Genomic DNA, 27,103 nt, shown 5'->3' on the forward strand with positions numbered 1-27,103 from the left:
TTATTTTTTATACCATACTGAATTCTATTTAGTAGTATTTTATTTGATAGCATTTTATTTAAATATCTATATTCATAAGTATGATTTATTAGTTTTCTTTTTTATATAATTTTTCATATTTTGATACAAATACTATTCTGGCTTTAGAAAATGAAGTTTTTCATTTTTTTCTATGATTTGGTATGGTTTAAATAATATTGGAAGTTATGTTATTAAAGGTAAAATAGAACCCAGCTATGAAATTATCTAGTGATAGTGCCTTTTAATTTTTATTAATCCACATTGAACCAACTTTACAATGGTAAGCTGTCTATTCAAGTTTTTTTATGCTTCTTTCTTCAATTTTGATCATTTGTATTTTGCTAGTAAATGATCCAGTTCCTCTAGGTTTTTAACTTTTCAACAGATTTGCACTAATTTTTAATAATAGTTTTAATCTTGTCCATATTTTTGCTTAAGCTTCTTCATCATTCCTAATATTTTAAGTCTTCCTTACTAAAGACAAGGATAGATTTAACTATTTTACTGGTCTTTTCAAAGAATTGGCTTTGAGGAATTATTATATCTTTCATTTATCTGTTTGTTTCCTACTTCATTAAATTTTTATCCTTACTTGCTCCCTCTTTTAACTTATTATTCGGTTGCTTTTCTAAAATTCTCAAGAAAAATACGAATTTTGTGTATTTTTAGGCTTGCTTCTTAACAATAAAGGCATTTAAAGCTATAAATTTCCCTCTGAGTACAGCCATGTTCTATAGATTTTTATATGAAGTGTTCACTCTTTCAGTGTATTCTAGATTTTAAACAATTTATACTCAGTCAGGAGATTTTACCTCTCAAAGTATGTGTTTTTCAACTTAACTAGATTAATCATAGCTAAACAAATTTTATCTTTTACCAAGCATAGGTAACATGTTTAGTCAGACATTCTCATTAGAAACTCCTAACTATGACTTAAGAAGAAGCTAAGAAACTATTTTTTAAAAAAGAAAAGAAAAGAAAAGGAAAAAGTTTGAGTGGAAGAAGAGTGCTATTAAAAGGGCTTACATCTATTTCCTAAAATTTTAATGGATTTTTACAGACATTCATTAGCCAAACTTAAAAAATTGGGGTTTGGGCTAAATTTAGCTTAAGAGAAGAGATCTACAAAATTACTTGAAAAAGATCTAAACTGGTATGAAATTTAAGGGTTTTGTTCATTTGTTTCTTTTTTAGGGAACTGAAGATGTTTTAAGTGTTAGATAAGATTTTATCCGCTAGCAGAGGAGTTTCAAGATGGCGGAGGAGTAAGACATGGAGATCACCTTCCTCCCCACAAATACATCAGAAATACATCCACATGTGGCACAACTCCTACAGAATACCTACTGAACGCTGGCAGAAGACCTCAGACCTCCCAAAACGCAAGAAACTCCCCACATGCCTGTGTAGGGCAAAAGAAAAAACAGAGACAAAAGAATGGGGACGGGACCTGCACCAGTGGGAGGGAGCTGTGAAGGAGGAAAGGTTCCCACACACTAGGAAGCCCCTTCGCGGGTGGAGACTGCAGGTGGCGGAGTGGGGGAAGCTTTGGAGCCACGGAGGAGAGCGCAGCAACAGGGGTGCGGAGGGCAAAGCGGAGAGATTCACGCACAGAGGATCAGGACGACCAGCACGCACCAGCCTGAGAGGCTCGTCTGCTCACCCGCCGGGGCGGGCGGGGTCTGGGAACTGAGGCTCTGGCTTCGGAGGTCGAATCCCAGGGAGAGGACTGGGGTTGGCTGCGTGAACACAGCCTGAAGGGAGCTAGTGCGCCACGGCTAGCCGGGAGGGAGTCCGGGAAAAGTCTGGAGCTGCCGAAGAGACAAGAGACTTTTTCTTGCCTCTCTGTTTCCTGGTGCATGAGGAGAGGGGATTAAGAGCGCCGCTTAAAGGAGCTCCAGAGACAGGCGCGAGCTGCCGCTATCAGCGCAGACCCCAGAAGCAGGCATGAGATGCTAAGGCTGCTGCCACCAAGAGACTGTGTGCAAGCAAAGGTCACTGTCCACACCTCCCCTCCCGGGAGCGTGTGCAGCTCGCCACTGCCACGGTCCCGTGATCCAGGGACAGCTTCCCCGGGAGAACACACGGCGCGCCTCAGGCTGGTGCAACGTCATGCTGGCCTCTGCTGCCGCAGGCTCGCTCCGCACTCCATGTCCCTCCCTCATCCCGGCCTGAGTGCGCCAGAGCCCCCGAATCAGCGGCTCCTTTAACCCCGTTCTGTCTGAGCGAAGAACAGACGCCCTCAGGCGACCTACACGCAGAGGCGGGGCCAAATCCAAAGCTGAACTCCGGGAGTTGTGCGAACAAAGAAGACAAAGGGGAATCAATCCTGGGGGCCTCAGGAGCAGTGGATTAAACTCCACAATCAACTTGATGTACTCTGCATCTGTGGAATGCCTGAATAGACAACGAATCATCCCAAATTGAGGAGGTGGACTTTGGGAGCAACTATATACATACATATATATATATATATATATTTCCCCCTTTTCTCTTTTTGTAAGTGTGTATGTTTGTGTGTGTGATTTTGTCCGTATAGCTATGCTTTTACCATTTGCCCTAGAGTTCTGCCTGTCCATTTCTTTATTTTTTTTTTAGTATAGTTTTCAGCACTTGTTATCACTGGTGGATGTGTCTTTTGGTTTCATTGTTCTTTCTTTCTTTCTTTTAAATTACTTAAAAAAATTTTAATAACTATTTTTTGTTTTTTATTTTAATAACTTTTTAATTTTAATTTATTTTATCTTTATCTTTCTTTCTTTTATTCTCCCTTTCATTCTGAGCCATGTGGATGACAGGCTCTTGGTTCTCCAGCCAGGTGTCAGGGCTGTGCATCTGATGTGAGAGAGCCAACTTCAAGACACTGGTCCACAAGAGACCTCACAACTCCATGTAATATCAAACGGGGAAAATCTCCCACAGATCTCCATCTTAACACCAAGACCCAGCTCCACTCAATGACCAGCAAGCTACAGTGCTGGACACCCTATGCCAAACAACTAGCAAGACAGGAACACAACCCCACCCATTAGCAGAGAGGCTACCTAAAATCATAATAAGGTCACAGACACACCAAAACACACCACCGGACATGGTCCTGCCCACCACAAAGACAAGATCCAGCTTCATCCACCAGAACACAGGCACTAGTCCCCTCCACCAGGAAGGCTACACAACCCACTGAACCAACCTTAGTCACTGGGGGCACACATCAAAAACAACGGGAACTACGAACCTACAGCCTGCATAAAGGAGACCCCATATACAGTAAGTTAAGCAAAATGAGAAGACAGAAACACAGCAGTTGAAGGAGCAAGGTAAAAACCCACCAGACCTACCAAACGAAGAGAATGGTGAAAATACAAGAAACGTTTAACAAGGACCTAGAAGAACTAAAAAGCAAACAAACAATGATGAACAACACAATAAATGAAATTAAAAATTCTCTAGAAGGGATCAATAGCAGAATAACTGAGGCAGAAAAATGGATAAGTGACCTGGAAGATAAAATAGTGGAAATAGCTACTGCAGAGCAAATAAAGAAGAAAAAAAAAAAAAGAAAAGAAAAGAATTGAGGACAGTCTCAGAGACCTCTGGGACTATTAAAATATTAAACACACCAACATTCGAAATATAGGGGTCCCCGAAGAAGAAGAGAAAAAAACAGACTGAGAAAATATTTGAAGAGATTATAGTTGAAAATTTCCCTAATATGGGAAAGGAAATAGTTAATCAAGTCCAGGAAGCACAGAGAGTCCCATACAGATAAATCCAAGGAGAAACATGCCAAGACACATATTAACCAAACTATCAAAAATTAAATACACAGAAAAAATATTAAAAGCAGCAAGGGAAAAACAACAAATAAAATACAAGGACATCCCCATAAGGCTAACAGCTGATCTTTCAGCAGAAACTCTGCAAGCCAGAAGGGAGTGGCAGGACATATTTAAAGTGATGAAAGGGAAAAACCTACAACCAAGACTACTCTACCCAGCAAGAATCTCATTCAGATTTGACGGAGAAATTAAAACCTTTACAGACAAGCAAAAGTTAAGAGAATTCAGCACCATCAAACGAGATTTACAACAAATGCTAAAGGAACTTCTCTAGGCAGAAAACACAAGAGAAGGAAAAGACCTACAATAACAAACCCAAAACAATTAAGAAAATGGTAATAGGAATAGCCATTTCAATAATTACCTTAAATGTAAGTGGATTAAATGCTCCACCTAAAACAGACTGACTGAATGGATACAAAAACAAGACCCATAAATATGCTGTCTACAAGAGACCCATTTCAGACCTAGGGACACATACAGACTGAAAGTGAGGGGATGGAAAAAGATATTCCATGCAAATGGAAATCAAAAGAAAGCTGGAGTAGCAATGCTCATATCAGACAAAATAGACTTTAAAACAAAGACTATTACAAGAGACAAAGAAGGACACTACATAATGATCAAGGGATCAATCCAAGAAGAAGATATAACAATTTTAAATATTTATGCACTCAACATAGGAGCACCTCAATACATAAGGAAAATACTAACAGCCATAAAAGGGGAAATCGATAGTAACACAATCTTAGTAGGGGGCTTAAACACCCCACTTTCACCATTGGACAGATCATCCAAAATGAAAATAAATAAGGAAACACAAGCTTTAAAAGATACATTAAACAAGATGGACTTAATTGATAATTATAGGACCATCCATCCAAAAACAGCAGAATACACTTTCTTCTCAAGTGCTCATGGAACATTCTCCAGGATAGATCGTATCTTGGGTCACAAATCAAGCCTTGGTAAATTTAACAAAATTGAAATCGTATCAAGTATCTTTTCCGACCACAACGCTATTAGACTACATATCAATTACAGGAAAAAGTCTGTAAAAAATACAAACACATGAGGCTAAACAATACACTAGTTAATAACCAAGAGATCACTGAAGAAATCAAAGAGGAAATCAAAAAATACCTAGAAAAAAATGACAATGAAAACATGACGACCCAAAACCTATGGGATGCAGCAAAAGTAGTTCTAAGAGGGAAGTTTAGAGCAATACAATCCTACCTTAAGAAACAAGAAACATCTCAAATAAACAACCTAACCTTATATCAAAAGCATTAGAGAAAGAAGAACAAAAAAACCCCAAAGTTAGCAGAAGGAAAGCAATCATAAAGATCAGATCAGAAATAAATGAAAAAAAAATGAAGAAAACAGTAGCAAAGATCAATAGAACTAAAAGCTGCTTCTTTGAGAAGATAAACAAAACTGATAAACCATTAGCCTGGCTCATCAAAAAAAAGGGAGAAGACTCAAATCAATAGAATTAGAAATGAAAAAGCAGCAGTAACAACTGACACTGCAGAAATCCAAAGGATCATGAGAGATTACTACAAGCAACTATATGCCAAAAAAATGGACAACCTGGAAGAAATGGACAAATTCTTAGAAGAGCACAACCTTCTGAGACTAAACCAGGAAGAAATAGAAAGTATGAACAGACCAATCACAAGCACTGAAATTGAAACTGTGATTAAAAATCTTCCGGCAAACAAAAGCCCAGGACCAGATGGCTTCACAGGCGAATTCTATCAAACATTTAGAGAAGAGCTAACCCCTACCCTTCTCAAATTCTTCCAAAATACAGCAGAGGGACGAACACTCCCAAACTCATTCTACGAGGACACCATCACCCTGATACAAAAACCAGACAAACATGTCACAAAAAGAGAAAACTACAGACCAATATCACTGATGAACATAGATGCAAAAATCCTCAACAAAATACTAGCAAAGAGAATCCAACAGCACATTAAAAGGATCATACACCATGATCAAGTGGGGTTTATCGCAGGAATGCGAGGATTCTTAAATATACGCAAATCAATCAATGTGATACACCATATTAACAAATTGAAGGAGAAAAACCATATGATCATCTCAATAGATGCAGAGAAAGCTTTCGACAAAATTCAACACTCATTTATGATAAAAACCCTCCAGAAAGTAGGCATAGAGGGAACTTACCTCAACATAATAAAGGCCATATATTACAAACCCACAGCGAACATCATCCTCGATGGTGAAAAACTGAAACCATTTCCACTAAGATCAGGAACAAGACAAGGTTGACCACTCTCACCACTATTATTCAACATAGTTTTGGAAGTTTTAGCCACAGCAATCAGAGAAGAAAAAGAAATAAAAGTAATCCAAATTGGAAAAGAAGTAAAGCTGTCACTGTTTGCAGATGACATGATACTATACATAGAGAATCCCAAAGATGCTACCAGAAAACTACTAGAGCTAATCAATGAATTTGGTAAAGTAGCAGGATACAAAAATTAATGCACAGAAATCTCTTGCATTCCTCTACACTAATGATGAAAAATCTGAAAGAGAAATTAAGGAGACACTCCCATTTACCACTGCAACAAAAAGAATAAAATACCTAGGAATAAACCTACCTAAGGAGAAAAAAGACCTGTATGCAGAAAATTATAAGACACTGATGAAAGAAATTAAAGATGATACAAACAGATGGAGAGATATACCATGTTCTTGGATTGGAAGAATCAACATTGTGAAAATGACTCTACTACCCAAAGCAATCTACAGATTCAATGCAATCCCTATCAAACTACCAAAGGCATTTTTCACAGAACTAGAACAAAAAATTTCACAATTTGTATGGAAACATAAAAGACCTCGAATAGCCAAAGCAATCTTGAGAAAGAAAAATGGAGCTGGAGGAATCAGGCTCCCTGACTTCAGACTATACTACAAAGCTACAGGAATCAAGACAGTATGGTACTGCCACAAAAACAGAAATATAGATCAATGGAATAGGATAGAAAGCCCAGAGGTAAACCCACACACATATGGTCTCCTTATCTTTCATAAAGGAGGCAAGAATACACAATGGAGAAGAGACAGCCTCTTCAATAAGTGGTGCTGGGAAAACTGGACAGCTACATCTAAAAGAATGAAATTGGAACACTCCCTAACACCATACACAAAAGTAAACTCAAAATGGATTAAAGACCTTAATGTAAGGCCAAATACTATCAAACTCTTAGAGGAAAACATAGGCAGAACACTCTATGACATAAATCACAGCAAGATCCTTTTGGACCCACCTCCTAGAGAAATGGAAATAAAAACAAAAATAAACAAATGGGACCTAATGAAACTTAAAAGCTTTTGCACAGCAAAAGAAAGCACAAACAAGACGAAAAGACAACCCTCAGAATGGGAGAAAATATTTGCAAAGGAAGCAACTGAGAAAGGATTAATCTCCAAAATTTACAAGTAGCTCATGCAGCTCAAAATCAAAAAAACAACCCAATCCAAAAATGGGCAGAAGACCTAAATCAACATTCTCCCAAGAAGATATACCAATTGCCAACAAACACATGAAGGAATGCTCAACATCATTAATCATTAGAGAAATGCAAATCAAAACTACAATGAGGTATCACCTCACACCAGTCAGAATGGCCATCATCAAAAAATCTACCAACAATAAATTCTGGAGAGGGTGTGGAGAAAAGGGAGCCCTCTTGCACTGTTGGTGGGAATGTAAATTGATACAGCCACTATGGAGAACAGTATGGAGGTTCCTTAAAAAACTACAAATAGAACTACCATATGACCCAGCAATCCCACTGCCCCACTGGGCATAGACCCTGAGAAAACCATAATTCAAAAAGTGTCATATACCACAATGTTCATTGCAGCTCTATTTACAATAGCCAGGACATGGAAGCAACCTAAGTGTCCATCAACAGATGAATGGATAAAGAAGTTGTGGCGCATATATACAATGGAATATTACTCAGCCATAAGAAGAAATGAAATTGAGTTATTTGTAGTGAGGTGGATGGACCTAGAGTCTGTCATACGGAGTGAAGTAAGTCAGAAAGAGAAAAACAAATACTGTATGCTAACACAAATATATGGAATCTAAAAAAGAAAAAAAAAAGGTCATGAAGAACCTAGGGGCAAGAAGGGAATAAAGACTCAGACTTACTAGAGAATGGACTTGAGGACCCGGGGAGGGGGACGTGTGAGCTGGGACAAAGTGAGAGAGTGGTAGTGTATGTACAGACATATATACACTACCAAATGTAAAATAGATAGCTAGTGGGAAGCAGTCACATAGCACAGGAGATCAGCTCGGTGCTTCGTGACCAACTGTAAGGGTGGGATAGGGAGTGTGGGAGGGAGGGAGACACAAGAGGGAGGAGATATGGGGATATATGTATATGTATAACTGATTTACTTTGTTATAAAGGAGAAACTAACACACTATTGTAAAGCAATTATACTCCAATAAAAATGTTTTTAAAAATTAAATAAATAATAAAAATTTTAAAAAGACTTTATCCGCTAGCTGTACTTTCCTCAATAATATTTTAATGGTGTATAAAATATTTTCTTTGGTAACTATAGTATATCTAACCAGAGGTTATCACAACTGCTATCCAAAATACTCATTATAGTGACTGGGGTATAGACACACATACATTTGAATATACATATATATACACATACAGATTGCATTTTTATACATCTTTATATATGTACATAGATATGTGTATATATATATATTACTTACACGTATATGTATGGTATACATACATATATGCATGTGTTTATTCAGCTTGATCTCTATCATCCACTATTATGGTGCTAAGCAAGTGAATTCTGCATAAGTAAAAGGGGATGTTTATTGATACTTTTCTTATGAACTAGGTTACTAGTTCTCTTATCAAAAAAATAATAAAACATATGTGGAAGATATGGAGTTCTTAAGTATCAAGTTGTCTCACTTTCCAAAGGTTTATCCTCTTCAATCCTGTTAACATAACATAATGAGAGCTGATTCATGGAGAATGCTCATCATATCCCATGACCCTAAAATATAGGAGAAGTCATTTTTTCTCAGCTGGTAGCGGATAGCTTGGCCAAAGAACGTATGATCCACATTACTTTGAACAATTCAAATTCATTCAGTCGAACTGATCATGTCACATCCCTGCTTAAAACAAAACATCATAAAACAAACAACCAAAAATATATTGGATCCTTGTGAACTCCAGAATAAAATCCAAACTTTAAAAGATGGCACACAGGCACTTCCCTGGTGGCGCAGTGGTTAAGAATCCACCTGCCAGTGCACGGGACACACGTTTGAGCCCTGGTCCAGGAAGATCCTACATGCCACGGAGCAACTAAGCCCCTACGCCACAACTGCTGAGCCTGCGCTCTGGAGCCCATGAGCCACAACTGCTGAGGACCGCACGCCTAGAGCCCATACTCTGCAGCAGGAGAAGCCACCACAATAAGAAGACCACGCACCACGACGAGGAGCAGGCCCTGCTCGCCACAACTAGAGGGAAAGCCCGTGCGCAGCAATGAAGACCCCATGCAGCCAAAAAATAAATAAATTAAAAAAATAAAAATAGAAAGATGGCATACAAAACTTTTCCCAGCTCATTTCTTCAGACTCACCTCCCAGCACTCTTCCAAATACGTCTTGACCCTTAGCCACACGGAAGTTTTATTGTTCTCCAAATTTACCATATCTTTTACTATTTGCACCTGCCGGTCCCTCTATCTAGAATGGCTTTCCTCTACTTCTTTATCTGGCAAATTCCTTTAAAATCAATAAAAATTTAATATCCTCCATAAAGTCTTCCATAAATATATATGGTGTAAATTCATTTAAATGGATTGAAAAGTACATATCACATTCGTAACAGTGATTGTCTGAAGCTTGGGGTTTATGGAAGAATGATGGTGAGAAGGATTTGGTGAAATGTTCTTTTTTGTTTGTTTGTTTTTAACATCTTTATTGGAATATAATTGCTTTACAATGGTGTGTTCGTTTCTGCTTTATAACAAAGTGAATCAGCTATACATATACGTATCTCCCCATATCTCCTCCCTCTTGCGTCTCCCTCCCTCCCACCCTCCCTATCCCACCCTTCTAGGTGGTCACAAAGCACAGAGCTGATCTCCCTGTGCTACGCGGCCGCTTCCCATTAGCTATTGGTTTTACATTTGGTAGTGTATATATGTCCATGCCACTCTCTTACTTTGTCTCAGCTTACCCTTCCCCCTCCCCGGGCAGGATGGGAATAAAGACGCAGACCTACTGGAGAATGGACTTGAGGATTTGGTGAAATGTTCTTACAATTCATCTAGGGCTCTAACAATATAGTTAAGAAAACAGGGATGTTGTCATATAAATGTTTCCTATCTGGAGTAGATGCTAGTGATGCAGATTACCTTGAAAAAGCACGAAAATAAGAGATTCCTGCGTCTGAAAAAGATTTGATGTTCTGAGCCAATGCACTTGGCCTCCTTTTCTGGACTGAAACCATTTATGAAGAGAAATGTGTCAATATGGATAATTTAACAAATATCTCAAAGATCATAATTACTAGAAAGCTGCTGAGATTGAAGTGAAACAAAATAGTAGGGGTAGACTGAAGAGAATTGTGAATAAGCCCATTATTTTAAGATCAAATGCATTAATAAAACCAATATCCTGCTGCTAATGTGAGTACTTGTTCTGATTACTTTATTGTTCATTTGGAGATTTCTTTATTAGTATTTAGCTTCTATTTAACATAAAACACTTTGTTTTGTATACTCTGTTAAACATTTATCTTTGCTGATGACTAAGGGCACTCCAATCTGGTGCTATATTTATCTTAAGGGTGTTGGTTTTCAGCCTTGGTGCTATCATGAGTTTAAAAAGCAGCATAAGAGCATGTGCTGCCCAGGGAAACTTTGCAACCAGAGACAAATTTGATTTCTCTTTACTTGCGCTGCAACTTCTCTTGAGTTCTCTTGGAGTTACCCATAAAAATTATTGGAGGAGGGCTTCCCTGGTGGCACAGTGGTTGAGAGTCCGCCTGCCGATGCAGGGGACACGGGTTCGTGCCCCGGTCCGGGAAGACCCCACATGCTGCAGAGCGGCTGGGCCCGTGAGCCATGGCCGCTGAGCCTGCGCGTCCGGAGCCTGTGCTCCGCAACGGGAGAGGCCACAACAGTGAGAGGACCGCGTACCGCAAAAAAAAAAAAAAAAAAAAAAAAATTATTGGAGGAAATCATTTATTGGAATTAAGATACTGGGCATGATCTGATTTCTAATATAAAAATTAACTACTAAGATTTTTCTAAACCTAAATCTTAAAATAAATCAAATATAAACTTTTAAAAATTGTGATCAGTTAATTTTCCTATTGAAGGAGACCCTGAAAAATCTTTCTTTGCAACCACCCTACACTGTCATTTCAGTTTTTAATAATTTTCTCATCACAGTTTATTTACAGATAAAATCAAATATCTGGATCATTGGTTTTCAAAGTGTGATCCCTGGACCAATTATTTCAGAATCACCTGGGGAGCTTGCTTAAAAATGCTGCACCTATTCTTACTCAGAAGAATTAGGGCAGAGTACAGGAATCTGCATTTTAACCTGTGATTTTTATGCCTGTTTGAATAGGTACCTGTTCTTCTGGCTAACTTCCTTTACAACATGCTGGTCAGAAAGGCAAATGTCAACTTCAAAGGATTCTGTGCACAAAAAACATTAAGTCTGTTTGAGATTGTAAAGCACTTGAAAATACTTAGATAAAGAGTACCAGCGAGGGTAAAAGTAATATTATAATAAATGTGCAATAAAGATTAACTTATTTTATTATTAAAAAAGTATATAATATATCCAATGTTATGAACACACTTTTCACACAAACGTGTACCACTTTACTTTTTTAAAATGCACCTAAATTTCATCACCCTGATATTATTCAACTGAGCCAGACAAACCAGAAGCTGTTAAGGAGGAACTGCTAATACAAAGCTCATCAACTCTGACGTGAACATAGAGGAATGGTATAGGGTATTAGTATATTGAGAGAGAGAGAACTTTAAAGAAAGGGTGAAGTGTTACATTTAATGGTCCTATGTAATTTTGCAATATTTGCTGAGTACATTTGAGCTTGCTGTGGCTCTGTAGATAGGAAAATACCATAAACCTTGTTTTATGGCTGTCTTATCACTCTTCAGAACAACCTTGACAATACAGCTGCTTGTGGTAAGGGAGGATGGTGAGAAGCTTGGGTTGCGGGAACATGAACTTCAGAAGTAATGCCATTCAATAAACATGTCTTTAACAGTGAATCATTAGACAGTTAATGCCACTGTTATTAATGTTTAATAATTACTAAGCACTTGTATTATGCTTTATGCACAAGGAAACTAGGCAAGAGGGAGGAAGGAGAAAAGAAGTGTTGGGGGAACAGAGGGAAGGGGAAGGGAGAAGAGAGGAAGAAGAGAATGTGAGAAAGCCAAAAGAGTACTGTATAGAGAGAAAAAATGAATTAACCATTTTTGCACACAGCTGTTGTAACTGTGGATGTAGCACTGTATGATACGTATCCAAAGAGGGAGGTTAACTTCTAAAGCAGGGAATATACATGAATGAATTCTATAAATTAAAAATTGGAGTTCTGTTCATTAGGGAAGACAGTCTGTTGGCCTAAGTCAAACTTGATTACAAATAGCTGTACCTACAAATATTGGCTAAAGATTAATCCTTGCTAGAAAGCTTAAGAAGTGAGAACATTCTATCAACTTGAAAAATAAAAACTCTTCTTTCACTGGGCTTTGGTACTGACCAATTCATAGCAGAAAACTCGAATTCCAATATATTCGTTATTGGACCCAACAAAAGTACAAAAAGCACTATTATAATAGATATTACAGTCTTTTGTTGTCGATATTAAACTATTGTTTAATATTCATATATATATACATACATGGTTTTTATGTATGAACTGGTGAGTATATATGTAATTCTATTCATAGCTTGAAGAGCTGTAAAATGCAGTGCTTTAACGTATCTTGAGATAAGTGTCCCCAAGGAAGCTAAAAAAGATACTTGAGACAAAGAATCTTATTTATTGTGTTCTAGCTCTACATTAGACTCATTTAATGACAGATTTCTGGACTCCAGACTTCAGATTCTCTGAAATGATTCTTGACAATCTATTTTCTAAAAGCTCTCTCTAGATAATTTTAATTCAGTTGGTCTAAGAATTGGCAGTTAAGAACCTACTCATTCCTTAACTATCTTTTCTAGGTCTACCCGCCCAAGATACTGGGACAAATCCAGCATCTAGAAAGTACTCCTTTCTCAAGAGCTTCATTGGCACATTACTGTGTTATCTCGCACTTGATCCTGCTCTGGAGTTCCTCGCAGGTCTCCCAGGTCCCTAGTAACCAGGGCTCCCCAGGAGATGGGCTTCAATATGTCCTTACCCATCACCTCTGAAGTAATCCTACCAAGATCCTTATTCTCTCAAGAGCTCATTTTAGAAAACCAGCTGCTCAACTTTCCCGGAGAAGGCTTTCTTCCCTGAGCTGACTGCCCACCTACTTAGACCTCCATATTTTAAATTTGAGGTCATGAGGCGTGAAGAGGAGATTCTGCCCCAAGGTGAGAAGAAAAGAAGATAATTTGGGAGAAGATATGGGTAGAAATGTCTTGACATTTAAATTTCAAGTGTGTTAGTATAGGTGGTCTTCCCAAGATCAAGGAGTACGGAATTTAGGAGTATGGTAGCCTGATATGTCAATTATATGAAAATAAATATCCTGCAAAGACTTTTCAAAACTATGTCACGAAATTTTCAGTGCCGTTAGTTCACAAGTCTTTGTCATCGTAACCTTCTCTTTCACAAATGGCAGACTTATAATCCCAATGGTTTAATAATACTGTTACAATCATAGTGACATTAACCAGCCTGAAGTCCTAACTCAAAGTCTGCAATGTTCAATGCATAAGTCGTAGGAGTTTCTAATAGGCAACAACCCTAATCGAGTATAGCAAAAAAGAGAAGAAGTCAGAAGATTTGGATTCTCTTGCTGGTCCCATCAGTTATGAGACGTGATCTTCAACAAGTCTCTCAAACTTTCATTTCTTACACTTTAAAATGTGCATAACAATATTTCATAAATGTCTATCCACATCTCCATTACCCCCTCCAGTTTTCATGTTACACTGGATAAATCTCCCTAAAATATTGTTTTTATTATGGTACTCCCTCCAGTGAAGAAAAGCAACCATGGAGGACCCACCTGCTCCCCTCCCAAGGGGCCTGTGCTCCCACTAAGCACCACGTTTCACCAACTCCTCTTGCAGCTAAACCGCTGCATGAGAACTGCATTTCCCCAGGTATATGAAACATGAAAGTGAAGTGTGGATGACTCTCTCTTTCTGCCTCTTTTGGCTATTTGGTTTAATTGCTGGCAAGTGGGGAGACAGAAACCACGATCTGATTGTTCTCTCCCAGTTCGGCTCTCATCATATACGCCTTCCTTTCCAGGTCCCAGCTTCGCTGCACCACCTAGAGTTCCCCTGAAAGTGCAGTGCTCTCACTTGACTCCAGCCCATTTCATCCTACACCCCAGCCACACACAACTGATCATAGCTCCTCGAAAGTACAATGTTCTCTGTTGGCTCCCAGCTTTGTACGTTGTGTTCTCTTTCTGGAATATTCTCCCTGTTCTTCATTCAAATGGCTCCTACTCATCCATCATCTCTCACCTTAGATGTCACTTCCTCCAGGGAAACCTCACCTGACCTTCTAAGACCAGATTAAGTGCTGCTTCTCTATACCATATAAGTACCCGGTATTAACCAATATCGTAGAACTTAACAAACTGCACTGGTTTTACTTGTTCATCTCCACCAGAGTGGAAGACCTTTGAGGACAGGGATTGTGCCTTTTTTACCAGTAATTCCGAGAGTTTGATGCAGTCCCTAGTTTAATGTTTGCACTCACAAATATTTACTACATGAGTGAATATATATATTCATATATATGTGTGTGTATAGAGATATATTTTTCCCCCCCAAAAAAATCTGTAAGTCAAAAACTCATTACAGACAGGACCCTTGTTATACTTGCAGGCAGCATTCAGAGTACCTAACATATACTGTGTCCACAGCAGAAACTCAACAAATGCTTATTGAAATCAATTTTTTAATTTATGAAATTTGAATCAAGGGTAATTAAACCTTCTAAATAAAAATTAGGTATTACAGACTTGGTTCTGAAACATATTCATGGTAATATAATTGCCATTTCAAGGGCAATTTTTGTCTACAGAATACTTATACTAAATTTTTAGAAAACCCAAGTGTCCCTTCCTGGAAAGGAATTTATGAACATTACCAAGTTCTAAGGGTCTATTAAAGTCTAAAGTTCTATTAAAATATAAGTGTAAAATCTTCTCTTGACCTTGTTGAATTAGCCATCACTACAAAATGGAAAATTCCAGGAGTGTGGGGTCCAGTATCCCAGTTCTTCAAAAGGGATGAAACATCAGGCCTATATATAATGATACAGCATGGCTTTGACCTTTGGAAAACTTAATGATGTTTTGTTTTTTAATATGAGGGGCCTGGCTTAAATATCTTAATTTCATTATCTATTCATGAGATAGCTTGGTCCCAGACAGTTATAACTTGACTTTTTTTTTTTCTTGCAACTAAAGATTCTTTTATAATTCGACTTTTATACTACTGTTCTGTTGATCTGCCCACATCTTAGGAAGAGGGGCAGTCTTAGGGTTATTCAGGTTTTAGAGATGTAAGAACTCCCATTTGTTTAAGCTAATAATTAGTTCCAGAATTGTAATCTTAATTGCTAAACCCTAGTTCACACTTTTAGAATTCAGCACATTTTCATTTTGATTGCAAACTCTAGGGAAAGTGGTCACTAGATAACTAGAAAGTTAGAATTAATGGACCAATGCGTGCAAAAATGCTTAGCAGAGCAATGTTGACTTGTGCCCTCCCAATGGATGTTAGCTAGTATTTATTTTTAAGTTCCAGGGTTCAAATGAAGTGAAATAATAGTCTAGTTCAGGAAATGCTATGGTGTTCCTGTTTGGTTCCACAGTTTTATTAAATAAATGTAGTTGCTTCATATTACAATAAATAAATGGGAGTGCTTTCAAACTTAATTACCTATCAGTAGAAAATGACAGGTGGTTCAAGGTACAGTCACTTAGTGTGGTTTATTCTGGTTTAGGGGACATAGTTCAGTGTGTTTCGAATATCTGTTTTGGATGTCTATTATATCTTGGCTACTATTGAATGCAAATGTTAATTTGTGTGGCCATTTTTTATTTACAGATCTCCCAACTGAACATTCCTGAATTCTCCTACAATGGTGGATTGACCACCCAAAGGTCAAGTCTGTTCAATGCAGGTGAGTTTTGGCCAGATTTGAAGATCCAGGGGTCAAATTCAAATTTAATTAGTCTTGTGGTATCTGCATGATGGAATTTATTTTCCAGAACAGCTGTTAACTCATTTCTTTGCTTACTTCCCTCCCAAGTTTTTCATATTTCTTGCCAGTTTCCCTCCCAAGATTTCTTTCTCTTAGTAATCCCTTGCCAAGTTCCCTCCCAATGTTTTTTTCTTCTAGTGACTAAATGTGAAAACTGTCTAGTGGAATAGAAAACACAAACAGATTTTACTTCTTCAACTTACACAGTAAATATTTTTATTACAATGTGTATGTAATGAATGGCCATGACAAATATTTACCTAATGACGACCATTTTGTGGTTACAGAAGGACTGCAACAGCTCTGTGGAAACCAGTAACATATCCTAAGCCTCGGACCTCTTCTCACATCCCCCACTCCACCTCCCACCATGCACTGTTACAAAAGCCAATTACGGCTCCAAACCAGGTCCTCTTACAAGAGAGTGAGTCACTGAAGAAAGACAGTCCAATTACTTGGTACCCAAACACTAGCCTGCCTGGGATCTGTTGCTGTCAGTTGTGAGACAGTGTCATAGGATAAGATATTGGAGAATGGCAAAGGAGCGGTATTCTGGAAAGTTTTAAAAGGCAAGAGGACAGTGAAACCTGTCACTCTTTCAATGACAAAATATGATTATAATCTCCTTACGGGATAAGTAAATTAACGGGGGCCCAATTATATTAATTCCTCTTTTTGAGCTAGTAAAATCTTCAGTGCTGGTTACAAAAGTCACAAATAGGAGGATTCTAAGGGTAGTTTGGGAACGTGGAAAGAAAAATTTGGAGGAGAAGTTAATGGGCACAAGGATACAAAATGGTATTTTTAAGAATTAACTATTAATTTGTCTAGAAATCCATTCTACTATAATCTAGATCCAAAGTAGGACATATAAGCAAGACATGGAGAAGTTCCTGAAAGAGGAGACCTAAAGGTGAAGAGTCAACAGGACTTGCTTACTCGTGTCTGCTTGTTACAATTTATTCTATCAGCATAGCACTGTCTCCATGCTCTTCCCTGTGATAGAGTCTTCACTAAATCCCACTGGCTGAATAGTTTTCAACCACAGACTGAAATCAGAAAACTATGTGAACTATGTTGTGCATGCTTTTTCCTATCGAAGCAAATTTGCACCTACCTGCCTACTCCTATGACACCAGGCATCATTACACACTCAAGTGCTTTGTAGATATCAAAGTTGAATAAAAACACAAAAATGAGGAAGAAAATATTCCGCCTCATCTACAGCCCCAAGTCTAGATGTAGTACATTAAGAAACAGATCAGCTTTGCCAGTCAAAATGAAAACCTACTGAATCATGAACGTTTGTATTTGGTGATAGGGGCCACAGAGAGAACACGCTGAGGGAGTGTTGGGTTGACACCAGCTGTTAACCCTCAAGGATTCTGTAGGTATTTTGTGTTCCTGTGCTCAAAACTCCTCCACCAAATGCTTAAAAAAATAAAACCTTCATTTTGGAAGGTCCTCACTGGCCTCTTTCAAAGGCGGGAACAGTTGTTTAACAACAACAAAAATCGGTAACTTTTAAAGTCATTTAAAATAGGGGAAACTTGATTTTGACTGTCAGGATAGTCTAGCATTTTTAATTATTTTTATTTGTCACTCCCAGCAAAAACTTGTTGTTGTATAATTGTCTCCTCAAACTCTGAGACTGTGAGGCTCAGAAAAGAACATTTTCTGAGCAAAATTCTTGCAACTGACATGCCTACTTCAAAATATTTCTGAAACAGTCATCCAACAAGAATTTATCCTTCTCCCTATCAATGTGCTTGGTGGAGTATCCCAAAATAAAATGTTTAGAATCACTATTCTCAAGGAATTTACCATGTAGTTGGATAGATAACAGCATACAGGAAACATTCAGTAAAGAGAAGAGAAAATCATATACTAATGTACTCATTGTACTTACTACATTTGCCAGTTTAAAGTACAGGAATTTAGGAGAGACTGGATGCTTGTGCCTATCATAAGATGACTAGGAAGACCTAAGTCAGTTGCAAACGTCAGCAGGACAGAAAGGAGCAGGGACTCAGGGACTATTAAAAATAAAAAACTAAGTGTTTTATTTGCTATTTTAAGGCAAAGAGGATGAAGAGTGAATTGTACAATAAAAAAACAAAGAACATCATCATTATTAAAACCCATCTAGTGGTGTCCTCCACTGGTACTTTGTTAGCAATACCTGTGATCCCTCTGCTTGATCAGACATCTTAGTCATCGTAAGATCAGACATCTTAACTGACCTCCACATCCTTCTTTTCTAAACCCATAGCCTCTCTACCTGTACCTCTTTCCAGTTCCTGTTATGTAAGGAATCCTTAATCCTAAACCAACTTCTCGAGGAAAAAAATATTCACTTTTTCCCAAAGGCTCATTTTTCCTGATGCCCTTTCCTAAGGATGCAAATATTGAATAGTACACAAATAAGGGATTCCTTATCTTCTCATAATTACTCTGATACTTTAGTCTCTTCTTGTCCATCATTGACATTATCTGGATTACTGAAATAGCTTCCTATTAGTCTTCCTCCTTCTAATCAGAATAGCAAATAGTACTACTATTACTACTACTACTAATAATAATCACTGTTTTATTTATTAAGTACTTTCTATGTGCCAGAAGAATCCACAAAACCCTATAAAATAGGTAATATTATCCTTATATTGCAGAGGATAAAACTCAGTATACAGCAAGGTTAAGTAACTTTCTTCAGTAGCCCAGCTCTATCAGGTTTCAAAATCTCTGTTCTTTCTGTTAGTCCACAAAGGTTTGAATCACATCCACCTTAATTCTGCTTCTCATATCACAGCCAAAGAGATATATCTAAATTGCAAAGCTGATTACACTTCCCTGATTAAAGCTCTCCAAGACCAAATTCCTGAGACTGGTTTTCAAGGCTCCCAAGACATGGCCCTCCAGCTTCATTCCTCCCCACTCACTGTCCCCCAATAATACTCTCGTTCTCTCAAGATGCTTGTGGTTCCCTGCGCAAACCAAGTGGTTTCATGTCTGGTTTTTCTGCTCATGCAGTTTCCTCTGTCCAGAATATATTTTCCATTTTTACTTATCCTTCAAGGTGTCTGTTTTTAGAGAAAGCCTCCCTGAGAAGCTCCCTCAACTGGACTTCTGTAGTGACTGAGAGTACTTCTACCCCAACGCTTGCTATATTGTATTGAAATGGTCTCTTTGCATATGTTTTCTTTGAGTAAAGGGATAATAAAGTTTTCATTTCGTACCCACCTTGCCTCCACCACAGTGAACGGTGTCTGGTAATCACAGAAGTCATGTTGTGGGGTCTGAAAGGGAGAGAGAAACTAGAAGCACCTCCCAACCCTGTGGCCATTTCTGGAGCATGGAACCAATATGCCTACACGCCAGACCTTCAGGATCGTATGCCAACTGTTTTCTCCCACAGAACACTCCAACTTTTGTTGATTGGGTCATGTAGAGCAGCTATAGATGACCACTTTTATAATTTTCTCTTAAAACTGCTTTTGTCAGCATCAAAATTGATATTGATGATTTTTCACGGTTCTCTTCAATTACGCCAAACCCCACCTTGTTTCCCCAGTACTCACTAACAAGAACAGGCTCTCAGACACATTTATCTTACGTCATGCTCTCTAGCAGTATTCTCCACCTCCAAAGGAAATAGAAATGAGCTACTGTTTACTGAATGGCTAATTTGTACCAGATGTTGTGTTAGGCACCTTCTATTTATCTCATTTAATTTTCTCAACAATCCAGGGAACATCACTCATCAATCTTCACTTCTTCATATCAACCTAATCTTCTCTATTCCTATTGGCAGCTCTAATGTTCTTAATCAAAAAAAATTCCTCCAACGCCATAAGTTTCACTCTTGTCACCATTAGAATTCCACAGGGAATCATTCCATCAGAGGACATCAGCCTTGTGCCTCCTCTGGAGATTATTCCTTACATTAGCAGTCTCAGCTTCATCCTTTTACTCCTATAGAAATGTCTCTTTTGTTCCTATTAGAGCAAGCATTACATTCTTTATTGATTTTTTTCCCTACTGGCCCATGAACTTCCGCAGTATATAGATCTTGCTCTATTCATATTTTCATAAAAGACAGCAAGTTTCAATAAATGTTTTCAAAATTAAGACTCCCTATTTTCTTATAGTTTAAAAGTTCATTTAGGCACAGAAAACCATATATTGTATGATTCTAATTATGTGAAATATCTAGAATAGGAATATTTTAAAGACAAAAGTTTGCTTAGGGCTGGGTGGACGAGTTAGGTATGACAGAATGTAAATTGATTGCTAACCGGAATTTCTTTTAGAGGAGTTCAAAATGTAGTGATGGTTGTACTACCTTGAGAATATACTAAAAAAAAAAAGAAAAAGTATTATGCACTTTAAAAATAATTTTAAGGCTGGCCATGGAATCAGAAAAAAAAAGGAATATGTTTTTATTCTTATCCTCTTTCCTTCATTATTTTAACAGTTTTATCAAGATATAATTCACATACCATACAACCATTCATTAAAATACAGGTCACTTTACTATGCACTCTTTAGAAAATAGACCACATCTTATTCAACTTGGCATTCTCAGGACCTAGCACACTATTCAGAAGATAGTAAATGCTCATTCTATGAATTAGGTACCTATACCTCTGAATTTACTACTACTGATATAGCTATGCCGTATTTGGGTTAAATATACTTCCATAGGTTTACTTGGGGGAATCAAGACACTATTTATAAAACCATTTCTATGGGAAAAGATATATTCAAAGCAAAAAATAAAACCTACCAGAAACCTGCCAACACCTTGCCACTAATAAACAAATAGAGCCCCTGATTTATCTTGCAGGGCACTCACTATCAGTCCTACATCCTAGCCCCCTCCTAGACAAATATCTGTATTCTCTAGAAACATGCAGATGCTTTATAACAAATGTAATGAGTGTTCCAACCTCTAGGTTGTAAACACTATCCCTGGAAGAAGAGCTTTTGAGGAATGAGGAATATTTTCTTCAAGGTAAATCCAGTATTTTTCAGGATAGTTTTCATTTTTATTATGCTTTCAGAGTGCATGAAAAATAAGAGAATGGAGCTTTTAAAAACTACTGTTGAATGAGTCAGTATATACATAAAAAGCCATTTGTTCAAGGATGTAGCCCTCTTTTGTAAGGACTGCAGTTTCTATCTAATCCACAATTAGCCTTTTTTCTATTTTTCTTGCGCTGCATTTTAAGCTTCATTTTATTCCACTGCAATTTTTTTCATAAAAGTTGATTTAAAGGAATCTACTAATGTCAAATGCCATTTACCAAGGATAGTGATTTTGAATCAAGATCACTATTCAGGCAATACTACTGATAAACCTCATAATGTGATATTTTCCCTGCTGATCAACCTCATAATGATATATTCCCTACCATTAACATCGATAATTATTGAACCCTTTATTATGCAATTTACGTATTGAATAGTACAAGATCCATGTACTGACTTCACTTGGAATGCTTTCTGTATTTCCAGATGATTAGCTCATTCCTCGATATTGTCACGAAGTGAGTCATCGTAATTTTGCCTCTGTTTCAGAGAATTAGTCACTAAAAGTTGTATGGTTACACGTTCAAGGCCAAAGGATGAGATATAATCACAATTTAATCGCTGATTCCCTACTGGTGGTCAATGTTTGTTTCATTAGGCTATGGTGTTATTAAAATAATTAAAATCCTCTTATGTAATTTTGAAGTACCTTTTAAAAAATATATGCTATATAAATGTCCATGGAGGACATCTGTCTCACTAATAAGTGTACAAAATTCTTACCATTCATAGAGTTTTTATTGTAACCAAACCAGACCACCATTTAAAAAATAAATTGTAATTTCTTTATGTTTCTGCAAGCTTCTTACAGCAGGGGTCATATATTTTATTAATTAATTTACTCACAGTTTACCCATTGTGGAAATGTGATTAATATATACAGATTGATTAAGCAAAAAGTTAAATATCTAGTTTGAAGGTTTCATATGCATAATCAGATATTTTTCACATAATTACTTACCTCTTCTAGTTGGCATGCTTTGATGACACTCCTATATCTATACTCATCATAGGAAACACCAAAGATGATGTTATCTTTAATGGTGCCAGGCATGATCCAGGAAAACTGAGAGCAGAATGAAATTCTTCCACTGTGCTTAATTTTACCCTCTGAAGGCTCCAGTTCTCCCATAATCATCATGAGAAGTGAAGTCTGGAAATAAACCCATTGTTATTACGTTAAATCACTTGATCAAATCACTCTCAGGATGCACGTGCCTCCAACTGTCATCCTAAGCAGAAGTAACTCTTCTAATTTTTAAAGATTCTATATTAATTTATTCAATTCAAAAAAGTTTAAGCACTTCCTGTTCTAGGTATACTGCTATGCACAAAAGATACGAACAGGAATAAAACAAAGAGGAATAAAAGAGACAATTACAATGGAGTGTGATAAATGCTACAATAGAGGCTCACAGAGATGGGGCACCTAATTCAGATTGTTGGGATGGGTTTGGAAGAGGTCAGGGAAAGATTAGTAACAGCTGACATTTATTGACGGCTCATTCATTTTCTCATATGCCTTGTTCAATCTATCTAATGCCGTTGTACCTTTCTTGGAAACATGTTCAGAATCTGAGGGCTTCTTCCACTACTACCTGGATTAAGCTAATATCATCTCTTGCCAGAATAAATACAATAGCCTTCTAACTTACGTCTTTGCTCTGCCCTTGTCTTCCTATAATCTATTCTCAAAGTGGCCCTGTCAAAATGTAAGTCTGATCATGTTACTTTTCTACTGAAAACCCTCCAAAGGTTTCTAATGTCTTCAGAACAAAAGCCTAACTCCTCACAAGGCCCTTTGTAAGTCCCTCAGAGCCTTTTTACAAGGTCCCAAGTAATGGTGTGGCTCCCATTACTTCTCTGACAGCTCTACTCTCCATGGCTCACTGTGCCAACCACACTGACCTCCTTGCTGTTGTGTGAACTAGACAGACACAGTCCCATTTCACAGGTTTGCTCCACCCCTTACCTGGAAGACTTCCCCAGAGAGCCACATGACCTAATCTCTCACCTCCTTCAATTTTTTGCTCAAATGTTACCTTTCAATGAGGCCTTCTCTATCTCCACTGCTTAAAATCACACCGCTATCACCAATCTTCCTTTGTTTTATCTTCATAGCATTTACTATCATATGACATACACACACACACACACACACACACACACACACATATGTATATCTCCCACTAGAATGTGAGCCTCTTGGGTTGAGGAAGAGGGTATGTTGTGGGTTTTGTTCACTACTATATCCTCAGGGCCTAGAATGGTACCTGGCACAAAGTACCTACTCAATATAATTGCTAAATGATATTGTATTTTACTCAATAATTTAATGATATGATACATTATATTAAATTAGAAGGGCTCAATAACTTTAAACAGTGAATTACTGGTACATAAATATAGAAACCAATGGAAGTGAATTAAAACTACACAAACAAATCCAAATGCATAAAAGAACTAGTGTTTGATAAAGATGTCATCTAAAATCAGTGGAGAAAAATAGACTATTCAGTATATGGTGCTGAACAACTGAACAGCCAACTGGAGGTCAAACAAAAGAACTGTAGCCATATATCACACCATATGCATGATGAACTCCAAACAGGCCAAAGAATAAGTATAAAAATAAGACCATAAAATACTTGAAGAAAACATTGAAGGATGCCTAAATTTAAAAAAAACAGAAAGAAAAATGGAGTAAGAAAGCCTTTCTATGACTCAAAATCCAGAAGCTATAAAAGATAAATTAAATCACGTTAAAAAAAATCTTGTGCACAGAAAATGAAAGGAAAGAATGTCAAACTGAAGTAAATATTTGCAAGTTATATCACTCAAAGGAATAATTTCCCTCTTAAGTGATCTTAAAATCAAAAGGAAAAACACTAACATCTCATTAGAAAATTGTGCAAAGTATACAGATATTTTACCAAAAATTAAAATAGAAGTGGCCTTTAAACATATGACAAGATACTGTACTTTATTCATAATAAGTGCAAATTGAAAAAAACACTGACATACGACTTCACCCAATGAGACTGGAAATAATTAAAAAATTAGATGCCATCTGCTGGGGATGCTGTGGATAAATCTGCAATCTTATATGGACTGTATGGCACGTGAATAAATCGATGCAACCTTCAGGAAGTTTGACAGATATACAAATGCTTCACCATTTCTAGGAAGCTACCTTGCAGAAATACTTGTAGGCGTGCTAAATGGCATATATGCAAGATTAGTCATAGCGTCATTCTTTGTGTTAGTTAAGCACTGGAAATAACCCAAATGTCAATCGATAGGTGACTCATTACATTACAGACCTCTAACCAAACAATAAAATACTATACAGCGATATATATAATATATATACATTCAAAAAATTAACAAGAGTAGCTGCCTGGGTTGGGAGAAATGGTGGAAAGTGGAAAATAAGCAGAGGAGAAACAGAAGTGAGAGGGAAATTTTTCAACTTTTTATACATTTTAATTTTCCAGAATTTTTAATTTTAATAAATAATAATATCACCTAAAATATATTAGGAAGAAAGGAGGGACAAGAGACAGACATCTTTGTGATATCTAGTTCAGTAAATTTTAAAATTCTTATTGTATAGGGAAAAAAATTCCAAAATTCCTTATTTCTACATAAAATTCTTCTATATAAAAATTAAAACTAGAAGTGTTATTTTCATATAGAACAGCTTTATAAATCCCAACAATGGAATGGATCTGATTATATATGGATTACATATCTATATATATAATATATAAATATATATATGTGTAGGCATATATTATATGTGTATATATACACATATATGTATACATATATATGCACACAATATACAGGTTAAATATAGGTTTGTATATATTAAATACAAAGGTTAACTATATATTTAACAATATTTATCTATATAAACTTATATAGATAAATATATAATATTTATCAATATAAACATTTATCAATATTTTGGTATTTTGAGAGATGTGAAGTTAAATGTAAACATCATTGAATATAATACATATATAAAATACCAAATATTGATAAAACTTGGCAGACTTTGTATTTTATTTAAAAAGTAAGCAAAAACAGAAGCCAACAGCCATTCCACACATCTGATGCTCAGTTATTAGCAGAGCAAGCTAAGAGTTCCAGAGCAAGGCCAGCCAGGGCAGAAGACAGAGACTATGTGCTGTCAGGGGTTGTCAGCAAGGCCACAGACCTGCTTCAGTTGTGTAGACAACAGAAGAACTAAAAATCCCCACACCCTGGGGGCGATACCATAAGGCAGCCTTTAGTTGGGGATACCCAGGAGTGTAGACTCTTACACCAGTACTGCTTAATTAAAATAATTCAAGGAAGTTTCATAAATGAAAGATATTGAATGTAGATTAGAACACCCCCAAAATTCATTTTCCCAAAGACATTCAATTAAATAAATTTATATCAAGCACCTATTACACGCTAGGTACTATGATAGTCCTTGGAATATAAAAACAAAGAAGACATGGTTCCCCTACAGTCTAGACATTAATAACAAGGGAGAGTGATAAAATTAAACCTGACCTTACTGGGTTTTTTTAAGAGACTAGGACGTGTGTTTTATTCAAAAATTAAACAGTCCAATAAAAATTAGGTTTTAAAATCTGTAAACTCTTTGACTCTGCAATCCTAGTCTTAGAAACTGATCATTAGAAAATTATGAAATGCACAAAGATACAGATCAATCGATTTACAAATAATAGAGAATGCCATCACAACATCATTTATACAAAAATAACTTGGCAATAATCTGAATATTCAACAAAAACATGTAATGCTATGCAGCCATTGCGAATGACTGTGTTCTGCAGATAAAGCTTTGTGATGTGTTTGATTTCTATCTGAGTGAAATTGGTTACAATACAGTATTAGAGAATAATCCTATTTTGGTTTTTATAAACACATATACATAGGAAAATGTCTAGAAGAAAAATATTTCAAAATATTTACCCGATTATCCCTAACAGGTGAAATTAGGAATAATGTGCATTTTTCCCTGATATTTTTTGTTCTATCTGCATTTTCTTGCTTTTCTACAAAGTTTTAACAACAGTATAAACAACTACCATTTATTAAGCATGTATTTTGTTCCAAGTACTGCATCAAGGGCTTTCTATACATTTCCTTATCTAATCCTTATACCTGACCTTATTGTATTTTATATCTCCGGATTTCCAGAGATATAAAATACAACCAAAATCTCAGAGATAGCTACTTGATCCATAATGTCCTTCTGGACACAAGTATACACATATATATGCTTTTATAAAATGCAGATCATAATGTACATATTATTTTATAACCTGTTGTCTTTCTTCACTTAAGAGTATCTTCAGAGTCATTTTTTAACATCCCTTAGCCTGACTGAATAACATGCCATTATATAACTACACCAAAATTTATCTAATCAATCCCCTATTGTTAGATATTTAGGGCTTCCCCCAATTTTGGGCTACTGAAACTATGTTGTGATGAATATATAAAATCTCTGCAAACATACTAGGATAAGTCATACAAATCGACAAGTTATTTGGTTATTTTTAAGGCTTTGGATAT

General features: G+C 36.8%; 1 protein-coding gene across 1 annotated transcript in view; it reads right to left on the reverse strand.

The window, feature by feature from the left end:
• CFTR (CF transmembrane conductance regulator) overlaps nucleotides 1-27,103 on the reverse strand; it is a 197,576-nt gene that overhangs the window by 90,865 nt on the left and 79,608 nt on the right. The window contains exon 14 of the mRNA XM_060304940.1: nucleotides 22,464-22,655. Within this exon, the coding sequence (XP_060160923.1) occupies nucleotides 22,464-22,655 (192 nt within the window). The remainder of the gene's footprint in view (nucleotides 1-22,463; nucleotides 22,656-27,103) is intronic.

Source organism: Globicephala melas, chromosome 9 (genome assembly GCF_963455315.2).
Source record: "Globicephala melas chromosome 9, mGloMel1.2, whole genome shotgun sequence".
Classification (NCBI taxonomy): domain Eukaryota; kingdom Metazoa; phylum Chordata; class Mammalia; order Artiodactyla; family Delphinidae; genus Globicephala; species Globicephala melas.